General features: G+C 36.3%; 2 protein-coding genes across 4 annotated transcripts in view; one reads left to right on the top strand and one right to left on the bottom strand.

The window, feature by feature from the left end:
* Positions 1 to 11,550, top strand: part of LOC111050600 — a 31,293-nt gene extending 19,743 nt beyond the window's left edge. Inside the window, exons 8-12 of the mRNA XM_022336977.2 lie at positions 2,461 to 2,721; positions 4,599 to 4,755; positions 8,488 to 8,667; positions 9,617 to 9,817; positions 11,006 to 11,550. Of these exons, the coding sequence (XP_022192669.2) occupies positions 2,461 to 2,721; positions 4,599 to 4,755; positions 8,488 to 8,667; positions 9,617 to 9,817; positions 11,006 to 11,212 (1,006 nt within the window). The 3' untranslated portion in view covers positions 11,213 to 11,550. The remainder of the gene's footprint in view (positions 1 to 2,460; positions 2,722 to 4,598; positions 4,756 to 8,487; positions 8,668 to 9,616; positions 9,818 to 11,005) is intronic.
* A 1,825-nt stretch (positions 11,551 to 13,375) lies between these two features.
* LOC111050697 (sulfotransferase 1C4) overlaps positions 13,376 to 26,585 on the bottom strand; it is a 29,716-nt gene continuing 16,506 nt past the window's right edge. For 2 of the 3 annotated variants that reach the window (XM_039436383.1, XM_039436384.1), the window contains 6 exons: positions 26,109 to 26,314; positions 24,489 to 24,588; positions 21,223 to 21,545; positions 20,124 to 20,218; positions 16,892 to 17,072; positions 14,015 to 14,193 (listed from right to left, as the gene is read on the bottom strand). In XM_039436383.1, coding sequence (XP_039292317.1) covers positions 14,072 to 14,193; positions 16,892 to 17,072; positions 20,124 to 20,218; positions 21,223 to 21,545; positions 24,489 to 24,588; positions 26,109 to 26,310 — 1,023 coding nt within the window. In that variant the 5' untranslated portion in view covers positions 26,311 to 26,314 and the 3' untranslated portion in view covers positions 14,015 to 14,071. Of the gene's footprint in view, positions 14,194 to 16,891; positions 17,073 to 20,123; positions 20,219 to 21,222; positions 21,546 to 24,488; positions 24,589 to 26,108; positions 26,315 to 26,585 lie in introns of all 3 variants that reach the window. The other variant, XM_022337077.2, reaches the window with a different exon arrangement.

Below are 26,585 nucleotides of genomic sequence, written 5' to 3'. Positions count from 1 at the left end.
GGGAACAAGGATACTAAAAAACTAGCACACAAACAGACATTCATTTATATATACATATTGATGAGACTGACAGAAGCGACTGGCAGAGAATAGAAGAGAGTGGAGGGCTGCTGCCATATAGAAGGACCTGCTTACGAGCAAAAAACTAAAGAGAGAGAGATAGATGAGAATATAAATTCTCAAAGAATTGGAGCTGACTGCTACACTTGATGTTCTGAAACTTGACGAACTGAATCTCTCAACTTTCAATTTTTGTTTCAGTATCTCAAGAAATGGTCAAAATAGGTACTTGATGAACTTATGTGTTCTCCCAGGAAAGAGCAATACTATTGTAATCAATTCGAGCTCAAATATTCTTATTGCCACAATCACTTTACAATTTGTATCTTCATTGTTTGTGTTCGTTCTTTTAGGAAAGAGCAGTACCTATAGTGAGGTTCACGTTATAATGGCAGTGAAGAAAGATAGGAGAAAAACGTTGCCAAGTCTCTCCATTTTGCCTCTGACTGTACACAGCTGTTACTCAATTCATCCCATTAAATTAATCTAATAATAATTATTATTTCCTTGATGAAATAATTAATTTGATGTCAAATTAATCAAGAATATATATTTTTTCCATAATTTTATTCATAAATTTGCTTTCATAACTGAGATCAGATTTTTATTTTTATACAAACCTGAAATGGCGGCTAATTCAAAAAGGTGTGATACAACAATCTGAATTTCAAAACAACAGAAATTGAGTTATTTGGTATGTATTCTATTCCAATTTCCTTTAAAAATAATAGAAAAATAGAAATCCTATTTAAAAATAAGTAATTTCAATGGATTAATTCTGAAATAATTTTTCAATATTATTTATACCGGTACGAGTAGGTCTAACCTATACGGGTAGGCTAACTTAAGCATGGATGAAGTCTAGGATGGTTAGTTACCAACTTTAAAAAGTCATTTCAGGTATTTTAATTTGTTTTTCTCATAAGGTAATGTTTAAAAATTATTTCATTGTTTCAAAAATACACTTTAATCAATTATACGACTTGTGTACTCAAGTATTTTGATAGAATGAAGAAAAAATGGCGGCTGAGAATATGGTTCGCTCAGTTTTGTACAGTCACTGTCAAAAGTAAATATAAAATATTTTGGCAAATAGACAACATTGCAAAGCGAGAGAGAGATAGTGCTATCTGTTTTGTTGTATGATAGAAAAGGACAGCAACAGTATTGTCAATCGTACACTGCCATTATAAAGTCCACGTTTTAATGGTAGTGTTTGATTAGCAATGGTATTGCTAGCCTTGTCTATCATTCAACAAAGCGGATAGCGCTATCTCTTTCTCACTTTGCTATGTTGCCAGATCGTCTTTCAACAATGTAGAAATAATAATTATTTAACAAATGATTTCATCTTAATTATGAAATTATTGAAAAATATAATTTCTTGCTTAATTGCTTGATAAAATATAATTGATTTTTTAAACGAGAATGAACAGTTAATATTACATCAATAAACCTGTATCAGCTACCGTCTATAGAAGGCATTGACAAGACAGAGGATCGCAACGTTTTTCTCCTATCTTTCTATGAAAAATATAATTTCTTGCTTAATAAAATATAATTGATTATTTTAAACGAGAATGAACAGTTAATATTACATCAATAACCTGTATCAGCTACCGTCTATAGAAGGCATTGACAAGACAGAGGATCGGCAACGTTTTTCTCGTATCTTTCTATGAAAATATACTTTCTTGCTTAATAAAATATAATTGATTATTTTAAACGAGAATGAACAGTTAATATTACATCAATAAACCGTCTATAGAAGGCATTGCCAAGACAGAGGATCGGCAAAGTTTTTCTCCTATCTTTTTATGAAAAATATAATTTCTTGCTTAATAAAATATAATTGATTATTTTAAACGAGAATGAACTGTTAATATTACATCAATAAACCTGTATCCAGCTACCGTCTATAGAAGGCATTGACAAGACAGAGGATCGCAACGTTTTTCTCCTATCTTTCTATGAAAAATATAATTTCTTGCTTAATAAAATAATTGATTATTTTAAACGAGAATGAACAGTTAATATTACTTCAATAAACCTGTATCAGCTACCGTCTATAGAAGGCATTGACAAGACAGAGGTTCGTCAACGTTGTTCTCCTATCTTTCTCCACTGCCATTATAACGTGGACCTCACTATAGGCCACTTATAACTAGAAATTAGAATAAACTTGAATAGATTGTAAGAAGGAACAATACTGTTGCAAGCTGTTAGTGTTTGTTGTTCTATTTATTCAATCGAAATGTATTATTCATTTTGATGATTATGTATCTATTGAATATTTCAGTTATTATTGTATTAATGATTTTTGAAGTATTTCAAGTGATTTTGTATTTTGTATTTTTGTATTTTGGCAAAATAAAGATTCTGATTTGTTGTGTTTTGTAGGAAAGAGCAGTACTACTGCCGCCTTCTGGACGACGAGTTTGTGCTTCGTGTGCACCGGGCGTGGTGTCGGCCGAAGCACGGCGATGGTGACTCGGAATGCAGCTACTGCCAGTGGCTGGCTAAGGCCGGTGCACAAGTGCTCAAGGCCAGTGCACACTTGGCCGAGACAGGGCTCGGCGAGGGAGAGATGGCTCACCGACTGCTCACCGGCTCGCCCAAAGTGCAGTTCCAAGTGGCGCTCACTGTGCCACTTGTCATCAGGTTAGTCTGGTTATTTATTAAGGCCGGTGCACACGGCGCAAGACCAGTGCACATTTGGCAGTGAACAATAGCACTGTGCTCCGGTCAGTTCAATGATTCAATTATTTTATTCCAGCCAGAAAATGCATAAAGTATACTATAGTGAGGTCCACGTTATAAAGGCAGTGGAGAAAAACGTTGCCGATCCTCTGTCTTGTCAATGCCTTCTATAGACGGTAGCTGATACAGGTATGTAATATTAAAAATATTAAACGGTTCATTCTAGTTTAAAATAATCAAATATCGGGGAACCGAGCTTCGCCCTGGAGTGTAAAAGCATAGAAAATTTGTAACGAAAGATTGAATTTATAGTTTATATTATTTATTTATTCATTTTCTTAGTCGTACAATTTTTTTTACAGTTATATGAGGAGGCACAACAGGCTTATGCCCAAAACTGTCCCTTTTCAAATTTATACTAAGTTACAGTCCAAATCAAAATCTAGGTTGAGCTACTATCACTCATCAAAATAACAATTTATTCACACTTCAAAAAACAAACACATCATCAATTACAAATAGATATACTATGAATTCTATTTAGAATGATATACTATGTTTGGTACAATTTTTTTAATATTCTATGTACTATTCTACAATAACAGCATCTAGTTACTATTTTGGACTTTCTAAAGTAAACATGTTTTCTAAAAAAAAGTGAAATAAACGAAAATAGTTTTTCTTGCTGAATTTTTCAGCTGAATGATCCCACACATGCACTCGTTCACTCAAGCTATTATCCTTTTAATGTCCTTCAGCGAGTTATCCCAGGGTTGAGACCTAGTGCAATCGAATTTTCATATCATAAACCTACTTTCTTCCAAATTTCGTGAAAATCGTTAGAGCCGTTTTCGAGATCCGGTCACATACAGATATATAAACATATAAACAGAAATTGCTCGTTTAATAGTATAGGATTATATTTTATTAAGCAAGAAATAATATTTTTCAATAATTATTTCATAATTAAGATGAAATATTTTGTTAATTAGTTATTGATTCATTGTTAAAAGATGATCTGGCAACAGAGCAAAGCGATAAAGAGATAGCGCTATCCGCTTTGTTGAATGATAGACAAAGATAGAAATAACATTGCTAATCAAACACTGCCATTATAACGTGAACCTCACTATAGGACATGTCAGTGCAATTGGATTTTAAACACAAATCAATGTCAATACAATCAATAATAACAATGAATATAGAAATGTAGTAACATGCAGAAGTGATGGAAACATGCAATTCAATCAGACTTTGTTTCATTTGTTTCAATCAGACATGCAAGCAGACTTTGGCATCAAAGCTTTTCCCTTTTCGGTTTTCATCAATTACGTGAATAAAAAATAAGTTCACCCAAAAATCTAATTAAATCGTAGATTTTTCAGAATTTTGTGATTGAAAAACATGTGGGTTACTGGATACTGAAATTTTAGTTTTATTTTTTGTCTACTTTCTATAATCGTTTAATATCATTCAACTAACTAATCTGGGTTAAGTGGAAGAGGGGGCTTTTATTGCCTCAATTTCGCCCACATTACTTTTTATATTGTACAGCGTGAATAAAGTCATCTATCTATCTATCTATCTACCTGTGGTAGAGTGGACTTAACAGTCTCAACTTCATCTGAAGTCTGACTTCATCTTTTTTTATTATGTTCATTATAATATCACCTATGTTTTGTGTTATTAGAATTTCAAACTCAATTTTCTATGGTTTATAGATAAGGACCTGAAACAAGATTATGAAAAAACCAAGTCAAGCAAAGGAAAACTAAATTAATGAATAAATCTTTGTGTTTCCATCATTCCCAATGTTAGTTTGTTTGTATTTTGTGCAGAAACGTGAGACTGTTAGACCGTCTATTGTACAAGTACAAGGCGTACTCGATTCTGACATGGCCACTGTATGAGGGGACCGCAGACCAGTCTCAACTGGAGGACATTGCGTTTAGTATCCGTCAACTATTCAACGCTCTCGAGTACACCAATCCACAGGTCATATTTCTTATTCAAAATGTTCTCTTATTCATTGTATAGAGTGATTATAAAATGACTTCACAACTTTGAAAGCACATAAGTATTTATTGAAATCACTTACAGAATTGAGAAACGTGTCATTTTGTTACAAAACACTTCAAGTTTAATGTGTGGGTGTTATTTTGGTTCGATGTGACAGCCGTTGGTAATGCGACATACATCCCACCGATAATAGGTGTTACCAAGGTAACACCTTGGTAACAAGGTACCTGTTACAAGGTAACAGGTGTTAGCCATACAGTAATCGCTGTTTACATTCCTTGCTCTTCTAGCTTTCAGTACTTCGATACCTATTTGAGTCACCTGGAATCTTGTTATGCAGCTATTGGTGATAAGTTGATCTTTTTGGGGGATTTTAACTTACCTGAAATTACCAATGATAGGTATTGTTTGGAGCTGGGCTCTCCTTCTGCCAGAAGATTGGCCTCTTTCGTTAACTTTTATGAGCTGGCTCTCTGTAATACAGTTCTTAATTGTAATAATCGTATCTTGGACTTGGTCTTTTCCAGCATTGACATTAATGTCGAGCGTTGTGATTATTTCCTGGTTCCAGAGGATGCTCACCATCCATCGCTTGTCATTACAGTTCAGATGTTGTCCACATTTCCTAATTCCCGTTCGAATTGTATTGAACTGTATGACTTCAGGAGGGCGGACTATCTCATGCTTTATACTCAGTTGAGAGATTGTCATTGGGAACTCATTTATAATTCTTCTGGTGTGGATGAAGCTGTTGATATATTTTACAACTTCATCTATGAGTGCTTTGATAATTGTGTGCCAAAGAGGAGGGTCAGGCCGGGAGGCACTAAATATCCACCATGGTTTAATGCTGAAATAATAGGATTAATGAAAAGGAAGGATAGGTGTGCTAAAAAGAAGAGTTTCTCTTTATACCACTTGGAACAATTTAAAAGCTTGAGAACTCGGGTCAAGCAGTTGATTGCTCGGCAATATAGTAACTATATATCCAGGGTGGAGTCGGGTATCAAAAGTGATGTCAAGAGCTTTTGGGGTTTTGTCAACTCAAGGAGAACTAATGGCTCTACTCATGAAGGTATGCATTTGGGTGACCAGGTTTTTGGTTTGCATGATTTGCCGGATGGCTTCGCTCAATATTTTTCTTCAGTTTTTTCTGATGACACACACTTGGCTGATGTCGACGATGGCAACATCAATCCTGGAATTAATATCCCTTCCCTTTCAATTGGTTCTATTGACCTGAGTACAATATTGGCAGCAATTGGTAATCTGAGACCTAGTTCTGGCTGTGGCCCTGACAATGTTCCTCCATTTATTGTAAAGGGTTGTGCTGAAATACTGGGTCCTCCCATGAAGTTCATCTTTGATCTGTCCTTGAGGTCTTTAGTGTTCCCCACCAGATGGAAAATTGGTAAGGTTATTCCCATATTTAAGTCTGGAAGAAGGAATGACATATCCAACTTCCGCCCAATAACTCAATTGTCACCTTTTGCTAAGGTATTTGAGAGAGTGCTTTATGATTGTGTGATTTGTCATATTAGTCCCTTTTTATCTAATAGTCAGCATGGTTTCCTGAGGGGTCGCTCGACCACAACTAACTTGCTTGAGTTCACAGCTGATGTTTCAGAGGCGCTTGATGTTGGGGGTAGAGTGGATGTAGTATACACTGACTTTTCCAAGGCTTTTGATAGAATCAGTCATAAACGGCTTGTTTGCAAATTATCTAGTTTTGGTTTGGTGCCTCAGCTTGTTAGTTTCTTTTCTGACTACCTGAGTGATCGTCTTAATTATGTTTCAGTCTTGAATTTGAAATCTAGCACTTATGTCAGTTCTTCTGGTGTGCCTCAGGGTAGTAATTTGGGTCCTTTGTTGTTCTTAATGTTTATTAATGACCTACCTGGCTGCCTGTTGCAATCCAATTGTTTGATGTTTGCTGATGACTTGAAGATCTACAGGAGGATTGATTGCCATAATGACTCTGTTCTGCTGCAAAGTGACCTGGATTTTGTCTCGGGGTGGTGCACGGTTAACGGCCTCGATCTCAATGTTGGCAAATGTAAATTTATGGTCTTCACTCGTAAGCTGAATTATCCTATTTTCAATTATAGAATTAACGGCTTTCAACTCTCTAGAGTCGATATTTTCAAGGATCTGGGTGTATTGTTTGATTCTTCTCTGAGTTTTGCTCCCCATGTCCATTCTTTGGTTGGTAGGGCTAATAGGATGCTGGGTTTCATCATGAGATCTACGGCTGGGTTCAGAGATGTTGAAGGCTTGATGGCTCTCTTTCCTAGCCTTGTTCGGAGCTTGCTTGAATATTGCGCGGTGGTTTGGGATCCCCATCTGGTGGGTCTGATACATGAGATTGAAATTGTTCAGAATAAATTTTTGAGATTGTTATTTTGTAGAAAACAGAATCGTCCTTGTCCTTTGGGGTTTCCAACTGGTGTGTTGCGCAGCATGTTCGGCTTTGAGACTTTGGCATCCAGACGGAAGGTACTTTCTTGTTTATTCCTCTATGGTCTTGTGAACGGTTCCGTGAGCAGTCCTAATCTGTTGGCAAGGCTGCATTTTAAGGTTCCTGTCTTCAATAATCGTAATCGGCAAGAGTTCTCAATCTGTAGATGTAACACGGTTGGTCATTATTACTCACCAATGAATCGTATTCCTCGTATATTCCTCTGCTGTGATGTTCAGGTGGATCTCTTTTGCTTGTCTAAATGGAGCTTCAAGAGAAAAATGTCGCCATTCTTCAATTGAAGAGTAATATAGACCTGTTGTTCTTAATTTACTCTGGTTCACAATGGCCTTTTTTTTGTTCTTTCCATGGTCACCCTTTTTCCACTAACTAACTTTTAATATTTTTTCTACTTCCCTTTTGATCCCTTTTTGTCTAGTTATTTTATCACTTCTCTTAGAACCATATGTAATACGTAGGTTATATGTTGTTATTTTATGTGGTTATGATTGACCTTATTGAATAATCAAAATTCAAATTTTATCATTTACCTTTAACATTGTTCTTTTCTTTTTCAGAGTAGCTATTATACTATTTTTCTTTTCTGTTTTTCACATGTACCATTTAAACATTCTCTTTTATTAATTTTCTAGTATTTATATATATATCTATTTTTTTGTAATAATTTTTTATAATGTATTTCCTGTATTCATGAGTGCGTTTTGGGCTGTTATGCCTGTTGCACTCCTAGATTTTTGTAAGATTTTTGTAAGAATAAATAATCGATTTCTTGCCACACTCGTTCCAGCATATCAGGCGTAACTTGTGCAACAACAGTGATCCGATTTTGGAGGTCATCAAGATTGTCTGATAGAGGCGGAACATAAACCTTATCCTTAATGAAACCTCACAGGAAGAAATCCGTCGGTTTTAAATCCGGTGAGCGAGGTGGCCGTGCTTGGAAAATCCAGCAAAGTGAAAGCGAACGTCTAGAAAATCCCGAACTTGGATTGTACAGCTTCATGATTCAAGTTGAATCTAAAAGTCAAACAGGTTCAACATCCACTTGAATCAGTAAAGCTTGAAGAAGGGTCTACATTTGTATAGTGGATTCAAGTTACTGTTCATGACTTAGTTTGCAAAATTATCATTTTATTTTATACATTATACAAAACTTGAATTAAAGTGAACTTGAATAATGTTAAATTTTGCCCCTTTAATTATTATGAAACTTGTGTTTGTCGATGTAGGTCCGCCCAGCTTCTACTTGCCGTGGCTGCAACGTGCTGAGCCTGCGCCCGGCAGCCACCGTCACGTTCCGCCTGGACGACGGGTCGCTGGTGGCTGCCTGCAAGCAGGTGCTCAGTGATCAGTCGCCCGTCTTCGAGGCCATGTTCCGTGGCGGCTTCCAGGAGGCCGAACAGAGTCAGGTCAGTCATCCAATCATATCAAAAAATGATCAACTTATCAAAGTCGTAAGGCCCATTGACGGCTCAAATGATATATTCAGACGGTGGTACCTTCCCGCAAGGGACTCCCCACCAACAAAAGCCATACGAATTTACTTTTTTTATGATAAACTTTTTATGAGCGCTCAAAGTTGAAAAAGTACCTACAAGTTCAAAGCCAACTTTCAAACAGTTTGAACGCTCATAAAAAGTTCGAAAACGTAGAACGGAGGAGCAAGTTGTATTAATGTTATGGAAATTTCTTACTCTTTCCAACCATATCCTCAGAATCTGATTTTGACTGATAGTTTTCTATAGTCCGAAATATATTACTCTTTTACTCTTTCGAAGATAGAGAGGCCCGATGCTCTTTCCTTCACTAATCACTCCCACTACCCAACTCCTTCCTCTCTACTTCTGTGTCGGTATATTGGATAGTGCGCAGCATGCTTACTCCTCTCCACTACTCTGTCCATGCTACAAACTGTAGAAGGAGAAATCGGGTTCTCCTCTTCATGTTTAAAGTAATATATCTCTCGAATTATAGTTATTGACGTTTTTCAGAAATATCGAAGAAAACTGAGGTCACAGATGGAATTAAATAGAGAATGCATTTATTCAAATGCTAATTAATATATAATTATTATTTAACGAAAATCCTTAATAAATGCTGTATATCACCCCGAAGACCTCTGCTACTGCAGACATTGACAACAGGGTTAACAGCTAGATGGAATCAGGTAGCAGAGATCTTCGGGTGATATACAGCATTTATTAAGGATTTTCGTTAAATAATAATTAAAAAAACTGAGGTCGATATAAGGTAGTTTTACTGAACATTTTTTGTTGCAAATTTCATGTAGAATCTTTGGACTTCGGCTGTTACACCTTCGTGGGACCTTCTGTATATGTTTATATGTTTGTTTTGCAGGTTCGAATCCACGACGTGTCTGTGAACTGTCTGAAGACGTTTGTGCGCTTGGTGGAGGTGTACTGTGCGTGCACTCTGCCCGCCAATGTGGCAACACTGTTGGAACTGGTGGCTGTGGCCGACCGCTTCCTGGTCGCCGGATTATCGGCCAAAGTGCTCGCTCATGTCATCAACAGCAAGCTCGACTATACTTGCTGCAAGGTGATGCTTCTTGCAAATCAAATTATTACTGCTTCAATCAGATTTTTTGTAGTATTCTTCGGATTTTTCTGTGTTTGCACTAGTTTTAAAAAATGGCAATTCTAATTTCGGCCCGATATAATTTAATCGAACACAATAATAATATCGTGTGATCTGAATATACATGCTGCAAGGTATGTCTTTCAATAAACTACATTTTGGTTCAGTATTCTTGGAATTTTACTGTGTTTGCATTTGTTTAAAAAATGGTTGTTCTAATTTCGACCAAATATAATTTTATTTCTTACAATAGTAATATTTTCGATTTATCTGGCTGGCGTCAGAGATTTTAGGCTACACCTGATCAATTTCAGTTTCTTACAAGACCTAACAACTATTTTAATTTCACAAAAATAACAGATATTTCAGTATCTTCTGTTGTTAATATTCTTTCACTTTGCAACCTTTCTCATCATTCAATCATCAAATCAATTCCTTGTAATCAGTTACTTTACAAGAGTTTGTTTAACTCATTTCGCTTGTTACACTGTTTACACTTACCGTGTCAGTTCATAGTAAACTGTTTTAAAACGTATGACCAAAAATTGTCAAAATTTATGACTTCATTTGATAATTCTGAAATTTTCAAAATTGTGTTGTGTTGAAACTACAGTAGTTTTTTCAAGTCATTGATTCAATTTTGGCCTTAATCTTATCAGCTAGACTGTTTCTCGTTGAAACTCATTTTTTCATCTAAATAATTCAATAAAATATCATGTTAATATAAAATTTGATGGTTGGTTGGACACATCGAATGTACGATTCAACAGAAATGGGTTAGACTATTTATATCAATCACCTCAATCTATGGGAATTTTTGAAACTCAATTTATGCTGCACTTTAATCAGCTATCAATTATTTGTCATTATTTTTGACACTTCTCATATTTGTAATCTTGGTTTTATTTTCTACCTGGTAGGTAGGTAGATATTACCCTAAAGATTACCTAATTTTCATCATTACTGTATTTACAGGATATCTGTTTTATCTTTTTATAATCTCATCATTATGTTTGCTATTGTTTTATTTTTTTACCTGGTAGGTAGGTAGATATTACCCCAAAGATTACCTAATTTTCATCATTACTATATTTACAGGATATCTGTTTCATCCTTATAATCTCATAATTATGTTTGCAATATTTTCAGGAAATCTATCAGTGGGGTATCGAGTGTAAACTACCATTGGCCAAAGACGTTTCCACAGATGTGATGAAATACATTTTCACAGCGAAGATGTCGCAAACTCAACTGACGCAAGCGCTCGACAGTATGATCAGAAGCAGCGTCAAACGCCATTTCCTAGATGATCTTAAAAATATGATAAGTGATCGAATCAGAACCATTTCACCTTGATACAGTGAGGCCTATAACAGAATGAAAATAATTTTATAACAGAAAACATTATGCTTTATAACAGAAACATTTGCCTCCAAATACGGTGACTGTTTCAAAATATCAGCAGTTCATATAAATAAACGTCAATGCCTTCTATTCATCCAATGCAGAAAGTTTGAAGTAATCTCATTATACAGAACTTAAAGGTATTGAAGTTTTCAGTTAACAGACATGTTGTGCGACTGTGAGGCAGGACACTTCCCTATTTTATGTTTCAGTGAATAACTCGCCCTGTATTGTAGCGAAACATCTCATATTATAGCACGACTCTTGTTAGGTCATCCTCTATCTATAGCCCGAATATCAACCAAATCTGGGAGATTTGCATTTTTCATGAAATCCATTAATCAAAAATGGTCAAAAATTAAAATCGCTCAAACTCTCAGGAATGATAGTAATTGACGAGAGAAGCAATAATATGTCATCACATTGGCGAAATTCACTCCTATTCTTGAGTTATAAGCATTTGAAGATGAGTGATGTTTCTGATCTGAGAGTGGAGGAAATAATTTATGTTTGAGTGAATAACTCACCCTGTATTGTAGCGAATCGTCTCATATTATAGCACAACACTTGTTAGGTCATCCTCTATCCATAGCCCGAATATCAACCAAATCTGGGAGATTTGCATTTTTCTATGAAATCCATGAATCATGGATTTTTGTAAAAATGGTCAAAAGTTAAAATCGCTCAAACTGTCAGGAATGATAGTACTTGACGAAAGGAACAATATAATGTCATCACATTGGCGAAATCCACTCCTATTTTTACTTTCCTTGCCCTATTACCATAGGTAAGGAAAGTATTGCTTTCCGAAAAAAATTAAGGTACCCTATTTTCTAAATTTCTATACGTTTCAAGGTCCCCTGAGTCCAAAAAAGTGGTTTTTGGGTATTGGTCTGTATGTGTGTGTGTGTGTGTGTGTGTGTGTGTGTGTGTGTGTGTGTGTGTGTATATGAGTGTATGTGCGTCTGTGTACACGATATCTCATCTCCCAATTAACGGAATGACTTGAAATTTGGAACTTAAGGTCCTTACTATATAAGGATCTGACACGAACAATTTCGATCTGATGCAATTCAAGATGGCGGATAAAATGGAAAAATGTTGTAAAATCGATTTTCTCGAAAACGGCTCCAACGATTTTGATCAAATTCATACCTAAAATAGTCATTGATAAGCTCTATCAACTGCCACAAGTCCCATATCTGTAAAAATTTCAGGAGCTCCGCCCCATCTATGCAAAGTTTGATTTTAGATTCCCAATTATCAGGCTTTAGATACAATTTAAACAAAAAATTTCAAGTGGAAAAGATTGAGCATAAAAATCTCTACAATTAATGTTCAGTAACATTTTCACCTAAAATTGAAAATAAGTTCGAAGTTCGCGAAAATAAGATTATTAAATTTCAAACTGTTGGCAACTGTTGATTCTATTAAATCATTCACTATGAAGAGATAGCATAATTCGTGTGTCTGCAGCGTTATCGACTTGTCACCAGCTGGCTCATATCTTTGAATAGTAGACTTGAGATGCGCGGGAACACTAGCGTCAGGTGATCAATTTTCATAACGGCAAGGAATGTTGTGTGAGTGCGCCACACCAAATTTTTTTTGAGTTATACACATTTGAAGATGAGTGATTTTTTTGATCTGAGAAAAGAGGGAAGATTAATATGTCACTAGATTTTCATGTGATACATTACTATAATATAGTAATATACTGTATTATGATATTTTCTCATTTTCAATAGCATTGCACTGACATGTATAGCATCATCGAATTCTGTATCATTAGCATAGCTGAGCCTCAGCTTCATATATTGCAATATTACTATAGTAGTATAATTAATACTATACTAGAATAAGTCTGCTGTTTCTATTCACAACAACTTTTCAATTTTGAATACAGGTTATGTTTTAGTTATATATTTAGTTATCTGTTATTGTTTACTCGTTTGCATATAATTTACTGGTTGGCGTAAAATATTGTACTTTACTTGGCCGAAAATTTATTCCACAGGGCTTGAAAAATGTTGTCTGTACTGTAATGTACTTTCTCAATAACACATTATGTTACTCATTCGTTACTAGCCCCATTCAGAATTTCAAAACTTCTGCTTTTAGTATAAAAATATTGTTTTTCACTCATTACATAACAGTGTATTACTCATCATAGTCTCATCAATACTGTCTTAGTTTTTACATCCTTAACCGAATATTTTCTTCAAATTATTTTCATTTGCCAAGATGCTTTTTAATGCTATAAGTATCATTGTTATAATAGATATTATATTAACCATAACACTCACTGCCATCCATCGCAGGTAACTCTACAATAAAATCAATGCTGAAGAGTTGATTCGGGTTATTTATATTTAATATTTATATTCTAGTGTTATTTATTCAGGTTCAGGATCATTTCAATATTCTCTATTCATAAATACTTTTTCCTATTTTTATTCTGTAATAGAAATTGTTTTCTATTAGTAATTGTTATGTATTATATGTAATAATCGTTTTGTACATTAAATATATATATTGTATATTGCTGTGTCCAATAAAACTGTCATTATCTAATGGTCATTTCTCACTATGAAATCTTCCCCAATGGTAGTATAAATTGCAGTTTAGGACAGACAATGCACACCCATAACTTGTAAATCTCTATATGTCGAATGTTTGATTCGCTGTAAATTTGGTTTGCAATGCGTGAAATAACATAATTTATAATGAAAGGAAGGAGAAGAAAAGGATAGATTCAGATAAAATAGAGTATTTGAATTCTTAAAACTAGATGCAAAAATACAAGAAATGTCAACGATGGTTTGAATTGCACACTGGGAACTTCAGCTCAGTCGATGCTAGATGCTCATCAACCCAATGATTCGCTTTTGTCTCTAGTTCGCTGTTGAATTCTTTCCTGCCTCCCACTTTACCTGTGAATCATCAAATATCATGGTCATAAAATTGAAAAAATAAAAGATAATTCTATGTGGTTAGATCTACAGTAAACCTGACAAAAAAGTCCTTCCTAATATCGAAAAGCATTTTTTCCTCCACCTACTGTCTAAAGTACTTACTTTACTCCCTGAAACATAATACTAAAGTGTCACTTTTTCGCTCTCGGTAGTAAAAAACAGAAAAACTCCCTAGGGAGTAAAAGTGACTCCATTTAAATAACATGGGGAGCATCTCTATTTTGAAACTTACATTGTAATAGGTTAGAAGGTCTAAGCTCAGATGAGAAAGCATAATAGAGGTGTCTGTCATTGAGTCAACTGAATTCAATACCACAACCAGAAATTTGATTAACTCATTAAAAATATGTTTGTATGATAATTATTATATTCTTAATATAAGTAGACAATAAAAATTTATACAATTTTTAAAATATTTTATTCTATTCAAAATACCAGCCAACAAATATTTTTGATCTGCAATTCAAATCTGAACCGCGTGATCTGGAGTCAGCCATTTTTGGTAGCTGCTCAGCTGATATAATTGTTACAACTTTTGCCGATAGATAGCGCAATCGGCAGTGCCAACCAGACGACCGGTTTCTAGGTTTTAGATTTAGGTTATGTTGTTAGGAATCATTGTCACCAATACATAAGTTATTAGAATGATTTTATTTGCAGTTTCTATAAAAAAATGTAGATGGAGGAAAAATGTTGTGTACATCACGAGCGAAAAATACTTTTTCTCCCTCCGGAAAATTGCTGCCCTCGGCTTCGCCTCGGGCTTCAAACTTTTTCCCACAGGGAGAAAAAGTCGTACTTTTCACTCTAGATATACAAATAACTATTTTTCAAATTTACGAATCTAGTTCTCTAGTTTAGAATCATTAATGTTCTTCAAATTCTTGTAGATACCGTGATACTAATTTTTTAGACCTAGATCTTCACTTAAGGAAACATCTCTCACCTCAAATAAGAATAATTAATATGTCAAATAATTAATATCTAATAATAAATAACTAATATCTCAAATAATTAATATGTCATTAATTTAGATTTTTATAGAGATCTAAACATTTCAAAATGATAAAACTTTTAGAGCCGGTTTCCGAGCTTGGGATTTAGCTAAGTCCTAGACTTTAAACAGCTGGAGTCAGAAAATTGGTTTTCCAAAACGGGGAGTAGTCGCAGTCATTGTCACAGACACGTATGAATTAAATTTCAAAAAACTAGAAAATTGAACACAAAATAAAATAAAGAGAAAATAGTGTAAAGTTTCAGCTATTTTGAATTATTTAGGAATGTCTAATTTCGTCAAGGAAAAACGTTTCCAATTATAGAAATGAGAAAATAAAAACTACGACTACTGTTATAAAAGCTGCGACTACGCCCCGTTTTGGAAAGCCAATTTTCTGACTCCAGCTGTTTGAAGTCTAGGACTTAGCTAAATCCCGAGCTCGGAAACCGGCCCTAAGAATACAAACTTTGCGATCAATTTTCTCAGAGCTATCATTTCAAAATGAATATGCTAAGGGGCGCTTTACATGGTTATTTGTGTTATGATGTACAAAATTGTTGTGTTTTGTGTCAATATCTTGTTTTCTCTTCATTGTATGACTATTGTCAATATGGTGCTTGTCACTATCCATGACAGTATAATAAACCAATAAACCAATGGTCAAATATTTGATCTCCGATCAACGATCTTTGATGGTGAAATAGGTCAAATACTTCAATATTTTCATATATTTGATAGTCCAAAACAGGTCTATTATAGAAACAAATGTTTAACCGTGTAATGAACATTACATCAGCCTGCACACAGGGACTATATTAAGGTGCGTACAGATATACGCGCCGCGAACATGAGCAATTCACTTTTAATCAGCTGATTATATCTGTATTTTTACAGAAACGGTAAGATAGATATAAAAAGCTTGGCATCAGCTGATTAAAAGTTAATTGCTCATGTTCGCGGCGCGTATATATGTACGCACTTTTAATCAGCTGATTATATCTGTATTTTTACAGAAACAGTAAGATAGATATAAAAAGCTTGGCATCAGCGGATTAAAAGTGAATTGCCCATGTTCGCGGCGCGTAAATCTGTACGTTCCTTTAGAGTCAACTAAGCGTCCACTAGCGTCTAAGCGTCATGGGAACACGGAATTGAAAATGCCATGTACATTTTCATGTTCCAATTACGCGTTCCCATAGTGAACAGCTATAGTGAGGTCCACGTTATAATGGCAGTGAAGAAAGATAGGAGAACAACGTTGCCGATCCTCAGTCTTATCAATGCCTTCTATAGACGGTAGCTGATACAGGTTCATTGATGTAATATTAACTGTTCATTCTCGTTTAAAATGATCAATAATATTTTATTAAGCTATAAATTATATTTTTCAATAATTTCATAATGAATTTTCACAATCAAGATGAAATATTTTGTTAATTGATTATTAATTCTACATTGTTAAAAGACGATCTGGCAACAGAGCAAAGCAAGAAAGAGATAGCGCTATCCGCTTTGTTGAATGATAAACAAGGATAGCAATACCATTGCTTATCAAACATTGCCAGTATAACGTGGACCTCACTATAGTGACCGTTACTAATGTCCCTGTGTGCAGCATGCTTCAGTTCAAGTTGAAAAACTTTGTGATGTTCAAATGACCTTTTCTGATGAAGTCTTCCTCTCCTTCCTTGTAGAATCCGTTTATCACAACTTTGGGATGCAAGACGACGTTCTTCTTGAAGTTGTCAATATGCAGGTGATCGGTCAGTCTCGAAATTTGGTCTGCGGTCAATTTTTTCCCCAAAAACTCAGCCACTTTCTCGATGTTTTTTGGTAGATCCTGAAAATTTTGAATAATTGAGCGATTGTTTTGTAGAAATAATGTGGGATGATGAAGGTAAAACCAGAGAAAAATTATACGGAACAGCACGTCCTGGTGCTTCTGACGGCGTGAAGGTCACTCTCTTCTCTGATGACACCACTTTGGTGTAATTTTGTATCGGCCTTACGGCCTCGGTTCCGCTCCAGTGAAGTAGGAAAAGGAAGGACAGACAGGATAGGGACGGCAGACAACGGTCCGCTGTGCCCTGGGGAGAAGGAAGAATAGGGACGGCAGACAACGGTCCGCTGTGCCCTAGGGAGAAGGAAGAATAGGGACGGCAGACAACGGTCCGCTGTGCCCTGGGGAGAAGGAAGAATAGGGACGGCAGACAACGGTCCGCTGTGCCCTGAGGGGATGGAAAGAATAGGGACGGCAGACAACGGTCCGCTGTGCCCTGGGGAGAAGGAAGAATAGGGACGGCAGACAACGGTCCGCTGTGCCCTAGGGAGATGGGAGGACAGGGACGGCAGACAACGGTCCGCTGTGCCCTAGGGAGAAGGAAGAATAGGGACGGCAGACAACGGTCCGCTGTGCCCTGGGGAGAAGGAAGGTCAGGGACGGCAGACAACGGTCCGCTGTGCCCTGAGGGAATGGAAGGTCAGGGACGGCAGACAACGGTCCGCTGTGCCCTGGGGAAATGGGAGGACAGGGACGGCAGACAACGGTCCGCTGTGCCCTAGGGAGATGGGAGGACAGGGACGGCAGACAACGGTCCGCTGTGCCCTAGGGAGATGGGAGGACAGGGACGGCAGACAACGGTCCGCTGTGCCCTAGGGAGATGGAAGGATAGGGACGGCAGACAACGGTCCGCTGTGCCCTAGGGAGATGGGAGGACAGGACGGCAGACAACGTCCGCTGTGCCCTGGGGAAATGGGAGGACAGGGACGGCAGACAACGGTCCGCTGTGCCCTAGGGAGATAGAAGGACAGGGACGGCAGACAACGGTCCGCTGTGCCCTAGGGAGATGGAAGGTTAGGGACGTACGGCAGCCAACGGGCCGCTGTACCAGGACAGGAGGTCGGGGACGTACGGCAGCCAACGGGCCGCTGTACAAGGAGCAGGAAGGTTGTGAGCGGAATGCTGTGGTCTGGGGCTCGTCCGGCCTTTAAATACTCCCCCAAAGTGGTGGGGATGGAGTTGTGCCGCCGCCAGAGGCGGTGGAAATCGTCTCGATGCGCGGAAGATGGTGCGCCATCGGTACCTTCCTTATCTCCACGGTCGGCTAGCGTTGCTGATAGCCGAGCGTCTTTCTTCAATATTATTAATTATTTAACAATATTTTCCGTCACAATTTTACTTTGTGACAATATCTTGTTTTCTCTTCATTGTATGACTATTGTCAATATGGTGCTTGTCACTATCCATGACAGTATAATAAACCAATAGACCAATGGTCAAATATTTGATCTCCTATCAACGATCTTTGATGGTGTAATAGGTCAAATACTTCAATATTTTCATATATTTGATAGTCCAAAACAGGTCTATTATAGAACCAAATGTTTAACCGTGTAATGAACATTACATCAGCCTGCACACAGGGACTATATTAAGGTGCGTACATATATACGCGCCACGAACATGAGCAATTCACTTTTTATCAGCTGATTATATCTGTATTTTGACAGAAACGGTAAGATAGATATAAAAACTTGGCATCAGCTGATTAAAAGTGAATTGCTCATGTTCGCGGCGCGTAAATCTGTACGTTCCTTTAGAGTCAACTAAGCGTCCACTAGCTGTCATGGGAACACGGGCATGCTTTAGTTCAAGTTGAAAAACTTTGTGAAGCTCAAATGACCTTTTCTGATGAAGTCTTCCTCTCCTTCCTTGTAGAATCCGTTTATCACAACTTTGGGATGCAAGACGACGTTCTTCTTGAAGTTGTCAATATGCAGGTGATCGGTCAGTCTCGAAATTTGGTCTGCGGTCAATTTTTTCCCCAAAAACTCAGCCACTTTCTCGATGTTTTTTGGTAGATCCTAAAAATTTTGAATAATTGAGCGATTGGTTTGTGGAAATAATGTGGGATGATGAAGGTAAAACCAGAGAAAAATTATACGGAAAAAGACAAAGCTGTACATTTAAAACATAAAGCTTGGTTTATGTTTTTTTTCTAAATGAAGATTGTTACCTTCCTTGCCCTATTTACCCAGTAAGGAAAGTATTACTTTCCGAAAAAATTAAGGTACCCCAATTTCTAAATTTCTATACGTTTCAAGGTTCCCTGAGTCCAAAAAAGTAGTTTTTGGGTAATGGTCTGTATGAGTGTATGTACGTCTGTGTACACGCTATCTCATCTCCCAATTACCGGAATGACTTGAAATTTGGAACTTAAGATCCTTACAATATAAGGAACCGACACGAACAATTTCGATCAAATGCTATAAAAGATGGCGGCTAAAATGGAGCCAAAAACAGGGTTTCCGTGATTTTTTTCAAAAACGGCTCCAACGATTTTGATCAAATTTGTACCTAAAATAGTAATTGATAAGCTCTATCAACTGCCACAAGTCCCAAATCTGTAAAAATTTCAGGAGCTCCGCCCCATCTATGCAAAGTTCGATTTTAGATTCCCAATTACCTTCAGATACAATTTAAACAAAAAAATTTTCAAGTGGAAAAGATTGAGCATGCAAATCTCTACAATTGATGATCAGTAACATTTTCACCTAAAATCAAAAATAAGCTCCAAATTCGAGAAAATGTGATTATTCAATTGTAAACTGTTGGCAACTGTTGATTCTATTCACTATGAAGAGATAGCAGACCCGTGTGTATCCAGCGTTATTGTCCTTTCACCAGCATAATCTTAGAATAGTAGACTTAAGATGCGCGTGAACACTAGCGTCAGGTGATCAATTTTCTTAACGGCAAGGAAAGTTGTGTGAGTGCGCCACACCAGATTTTTTTTGAGAAAAAATAAAACGGAAAATTTTGAAATTGTCGTTGCAACAAATACATTCATTAAACTACTACATTATCAACGAGCAACTTGGAAGTATTTACCTGAACCATATCCTCGTAGAACAGGAACAGCAAATTTGGATGATTTCTCTTGGCCCAAGCTTGATTGATATGGGGCCAGTAGGGACAGAACGCCACTGCAAAGAAAAAATAGTATTAATGTCTACAGATAATAAATTGGAATTGATTACATTAATTATTGCATTTGTTCAAATTCTAATTAATGAATAATTATTATTAAACGAAAATCCCAATTAAATGCTGTAAATCACCCCGAAGACTTCTGATACTGCAAATATTGACAACAGGGTGAACAGCCCGGGCTGACAAATAATTTTTGTATAGAATTTCGAATTTCCATCTAGCTGTTTACCCTGTTGTCAATATTTGTAGTAGCAGAAGTCTTCGGGGTGATTTACAGCATTTAATTGGGATTTTCGTTTAATAATAATTATCATCTGAAGTAATGAATTGGTACCCAAACTCAGACTATTTGCGGATCAAACAAACCCCAGTAAATTTAAAAAAAATTAGTTTGTGACTCTGTTGAGGTTTTCAGGATTCAAAAATGGGCTATTAGGGTAATGGTTGGGGAGTCACAAAGGAATAGCTGTAGACCCCATTTCGAAAGTCTAAAAATTCTTCCTTTACCCAGTGTCTACATTTTGGAGGCCCTTTGTTTTGTTAAGAGAAATCAATGTTATTTTACTCGTGGTGATGATGTTCATTTTCATAATACCAGGAATAAACACTTGTTGAGAGATGAGATGCATCGCTCCACTTTCTATAAGAGAGGCTTTAGAAGCTCTGGTATCCAATTATATAATATATTACCTGATTTCATGAGGAGTATGAATGAACGCGACTTTAGATCTCAATTAAAGATAGATTTTTCCAAGAGTGCTTTCTACTCAAAGGTAGAGTACATTCAATATTACTCCACATGAATGGTATAATGCTTTCTTTTCCTGTGTCTTGTGTATTTGTTACTGTGGGCTGTGTCTTTTTGTTTTTTTTTCTTCGACCATTTAGAGTTTTTGACAAGTTCCTGATCCCCCTGTTTTAGGTGGGCAGTGGATGCTATTTAATCAGTTATATAGCAGTTCGAAATTTGTGAAACAGATTTTTCTGAAGTACTCACACAAGTTCTGTTCAAACAGATCCCAGTAGGTCTCGAAATCACCGGTGTACTCGTGTACTTTAAGGAGACGGTTATGGTAGTAGTAGGAAGTGGCGACATCCTTGGGGTTGCGCGCCACATAGATGACCTTGGAGGAGTCGAGCAGCGAGGGGGGCAGCAGGTCGAAGGGCAGGTGAGTTTTGAAATGGCGCGGATTGGTCATTTGGGCGGCCCACTCGTAACCCGGCTGTCGCATGAACGCCAGCTGGTCTTCTATCTCTTTGGTGTCGCTGTTCAAGGCCATTATCTCCTTGTGCAGTTCGGGGCTGTGTAGGATACCGAATCTGCAAACAGGGTTACAAAAGTTGATTCGATTTACCATACGTAGATAAAAATACCGAGTGTTTCAAAAATAATGACCCAATTTCAAACAGTTATATTTATTTCAAAAAAATAGTGCTCACAAACCGATTTTACAACAAATTACTCACAGAAGTATAAATCTTATGATGATGTAGTGGTCTATGTGCCCTCCTTCTGATGGCACAAGGATGTACCCCATTTCCTCAACACCAAGTTGGATAGAGCGCACAGGACCGCAAGACTTGGCTACGCATTCCTGGCCTCCACGGTCCTCTGACATAACTCCGTATGATTTTTTCTTATGGGATACGTCAAAGATCGTGTTTATGTTCCTCCCTTAACCTAGCTCCGCAGTGCAGGCTGGATGCTTGTCTGACTCGGACTAGGCGCTGAAACAGCAAATAATAGCAGCGTTGGTGGGAATGCGAGCGGCCGCAGTAACATCTTCCACCCAGCAATGGTCGGCGTAGTTCCGCCTAGCGGACAGACGAAAGATCAATCCAGTCGGTTATTTGATCCCTCCAGCCAGGCTCAGCCAAGCAGCCGAGACAATAGAACAATGGAGTGGCGGTCTTATTCGCGTTCATCAGCAGTTTTCTTTCTCACGATTATTTTTATTTTTGTGTTGCCTATAAACTCCAGTCACCAGTAAAAAGTTTCCAGAAACGTGGTGTACTACCATGACCTTTCATGATGATTTTTAATTATTTAAAAACATTGTTGACATTCTGAGCCTTCAGGCTAAACTTGGGGTCGCTGAGAACGAATCTGCAATCAGAATTTCTGTATCACGAAAAATAACGAAAAAAACCCAGCTGTTGATCTTCCGGCAACCGTTAACAGTCATCCTGCAATGCGGCCGAAACACTTCCAAGCCAGACACCCATCTCAAATGACAACAACGCCAAGCTGTGAGAAACCATCCTGCACTGCGGTTTAGCATCATCATCATAAACTTGATACTTCTGTAATTTAATGTAAAATTGATTTGTGAGCACCATTTTTTAAAATAAATATAACTGTTTAAAACTTGGATCATTTTTTTTTAAACACCCGGTATTATTATGTTGATTATTTAGGCAGGTTATGCAGGTAACAAAATTAAGTGAGAAAATTAGACTAATACAAATATATATTGACACAATAGATGGCAAAAGGAAGACGATGTGTTGGAAACACATAACATTCTGTAGAAGTGGAAAAGTGTAAAAGGTTTAAGCTCAGTTTATTAATCTAAATTGATAAAAATGGTGGAGTTTAAAAAAGAGACTTGTTCATTTGTAGCCACTCCAGGTGAGATCCATAATGATGTCCACGTTATAATGGGAGTGTTTGATTAGCAATGGTATTGCTATCTTTGTCTATGATTCAACAAAGCAGATAGCGCTATCTCTTTCTCGCTTTGCTCTGTTGCCAGATTGTCTTTTAACAATGTAGAATTAATAATTAATTAACAAAATATTTCATCTTAATTATGAAAATTCATTATGAAATTATTGAGAAATATAATTTCTTGCTTAATAAAATATAATTGATTATTTTGAACGAGAATGAACCGTTAATATTACATCAATAAACCTGTATCAGGTACCGTCTATAGAAGGCATTGACAAAACAGAGGATCGGCAACGTTTTTCTCCTATCTTTCACCACTGCCATTATAACGTGGACCTCACTATAGAAGAGAGATCTCTAAGTACTAAAGGGCGAGTCATGGGACTTCATAAACAACAACCTTTGGTTTCTATCTAACTTTTAAATTCTACTGGGTGAATATATCTGCTGGAAATTTGAAACAAAACAAATCATCAACTATAAATTCATGGAGAAAATTCTGGACAACATTAACATTTTATCAAAATTTTTGGAGAGAAATAGTATAGGCGCAGCCTAGTTTTTCCTCCAATGTCATAATTGTATTATGGTTATAGAGTTTTATACAATAAATGAATGAATATAGATAGGCGTTTCAGAAAGATTTTGCAAACTGATCCTGAATACTTTTCACAGTTGATACTTTTCACGAAGGTAGTAGTAGCGTAGATTTGAGTCATTTTACTATTACACAAGGGACTCTGTCATTTAGGGGCTTTTAACATGAGCTAGAAAATAGTTATTTGTGCAACTAGTGCGCAAAGTGACAGTTTGCTGCACCGAAAGAAACGTTTACTGAGAATGGTTTCTTGAGTGCAGCAGAGGAACTTTGCGCACGTATTTCACATTTAATTTTTCCTGTTACCATTGAATATGAAAAGTGAGTAATTATAGGTAAAATTGCCTGAAATCCATCAAATATTTTTCTGTGTAATTTTATTATTGATAAATAATTTAGTAGTAAATGAATGAAGGCGGCTGTCACTGATGTGGTGGCTGTCCTCGAACTCGGTGTCCTTAATATTATTATAACGTGCACCACAACACTATAGCAGCCCAGTCAGTGCAGTTACCAACTTAATTTTGATTTTGCTGCACTGGTGCTCCATATAACCTACTAACTATTTTGCGTTGCCATGTTGCAAATCTGGAGTGCAGAAAAAAATTTTTCCCGCACTAGAGCGGAAAAGTGATTCTTTGCGTTCTGTAATCAGTGCAGGAATGGCCACTTTTCAACGTAACTGTAGGAAAATATAATGACACCCATCATCTCTAAATTTATTAATCCCATTATAATTTGAAACTTGTCACTAATATTTTCAACAGACATTTACACATTTCACTTTTTTAATTACCTATTAATAAACTACTTCAACATAATCCACGGCGGAAAATAATACAAATTTAACACGTTAATTATTTATGGACCCTCGAGACTCGAGACTACTTCTAGATTTTAATGTGATACCGGCCGCGGCTTAATGGCAAACTGATCTTTCACTGGTAGCAAATGATATCAAATACAAGTGGTTTGTAGTTGGATTACTTACTCTAGGAATGGGAACCTCCGGTCGAGAGGAGTCTGTGAAGCTTTCTCGTAATCCAAATTGTTATTGATGAGCCACAACAGTTCTTGACACCAGGTAGTTCCTATAAAACAACCAATCGTTCAAACCAAATACAAATTCAACTCGATAATGTATAATAAGTAATTAAATTAATATTCAAATCCGATTGAAATATTCATTTCGAAACAAATAATGAATGTTATTAAGAAATTTTGTAATGTACTTTGTAAGCAATCTTTCAAAAACAAAGCAAAAAATGTAAGATAATTCGACTGAGTCACTGTCGATGTTGTAGAACCGTTCCATGATGAAATAAAAACACACATATATCATCAAATTCTACAGTTTTATTTGGTACAGGACCATGGTTTCGTGACCACTGTAGAATTTGACGATATATGTGTGTTTTTATTTCAAGATAATTATTTTTCGCCACACTGCACAGAAAGCAGCTGTTTTCCAGTCCCTAAGTAGATCTGAAAGACATTGTTTGCAGACGACTCTCGTCTGACGTCAGAACAGGTTTCTTTCCGGCCTAGGCCGGAAAGATTACCATTTCAAGCCGCTAACATGGAACTAAGAAAGGTGATCAAAAAACAGCTGATCAAAAAACTTTTCATTATTTGTGTTCATTATTCAATAATTAAAACATTTATAATAATATCATCTTATTGTTATTTGAAAGAATAAAAAATTATAAACTCAACCTCCCACATAATTGAACATAATCTTTTAGGTTACTTAGACAAATCAGAATAAAAAATAAAAATACTTGGACAATTTCCTGATATTCAGATTACATCAGATTTGCTAGAGCTATGACCTTACACTTCTGCTTTTGGAAGTGCTTAGTAAACAATTTTTATTATATATTTATTGTTTATTTTTCTGTGTGGCGAAAAATAGCGTTCGCACCACGGGCGAAAATGTTTTTCAGGCTCTCAATCTTTTCTAGTCCGAGGCCTACGGTCTCGGACTTGAAAACCGATTTCGAGCCGGAAAAGTCTAATTTTCGGCCCTAGGTGCGAAATATACTATATTTGAGAATGATATTAGTATTTTGTTATGGAATATGGTTGGAGTAGCCTATTTATTCTGAAAATGAGAAATTTTTATAATTTTCAAGTAGTTTGTAATACAATGTTATTTTTCAAACCATGCGACATGAAGAAGAATTGAATGTCTATTCAATATGAAGCAGAGCTCATGAGAGATATCATAAAAAAGTGTGGGTTATCATATGTTGTAAGCTCCTAATTAACTCTCCAAAACGTGTAAAACCAGTACCGTGAGCAATAAGATGTAGAAATTGAAAACTCTTGTCAGAAATTTCAAAGGAGATTACAAAAATATTACATGAAAGAGCGAAGAGAAAAAAACTAGTAAACTATTTCTAGACTGCCAAAAAAATTATCTAAGTTAGAACTGTCAGCATTTTTTTATAAATTATAACGACAATGCTTATAATTCAATGGTAACAGTTTAAAATGAATCTCAAAATAGTAAAATATAAACAGTAACCTCCTATCAGAATATGAAAAATACTTGAAAAATGTATTATAATAAAGTAAATTGAATAAAAAATAGGAAATAAATACAAACCTGAACGAGGGAACGTCATAATCCAGACATCATCTTTCCTGACTTGCATATTGTAGTAACCCTCGGCTTGGTCCATATAGCGCATGGGAAGAAGCCATTTCTCAGGACCCACTTTACAGAAGCCACGGCGTTCTCCTTTGAAGAAGTTCATCAACTTCATGTTCAGCTGCTCGTCCACTTGCTCAATCTTATGAGGAAACATTTTTCTGCAAAAACAGAAAAAAACAATGCTGTAGGTCATTTACTACCTCAATATTATGCACTCTTCTTCTCAGGGCTACTGATTGTTATTAAAAAACAATAAAATTATAAAGTGCCCTTTATTTTATTCCAACACTACCTACTAGCATAAATTTACACTACTAAGAGTGTAAATGTATGATTTAGGTTAGGTTAGGTTAGGCTCATGAAGAGTTGAAACTAGTATAAAGCGTACTTTAAATACAATAAAATGATAAAGTGCCCTTTATTTTATTT

This window comes from Nilaparvata lugens, chromosome 10 (assembly GCF_014356525.2).
Source record: "Nilaparvata lugens isolate BPH chromosome 10, ASM1435652v1, whole genome shotgun sequence".
Taxonomy (NCBI): domain Eukaryota; kingdom Metazoa; phylum Arthropoda; class Insecta; order Hemiptera; family Delphacidae; genus Nilaparvata; species Nilaparvata lugens.
The sequence above is the reverse complement of the archived record's forward strand: the minus strand, read 5'-3'. Positions and strand labels throughout refer to the sequence as shown.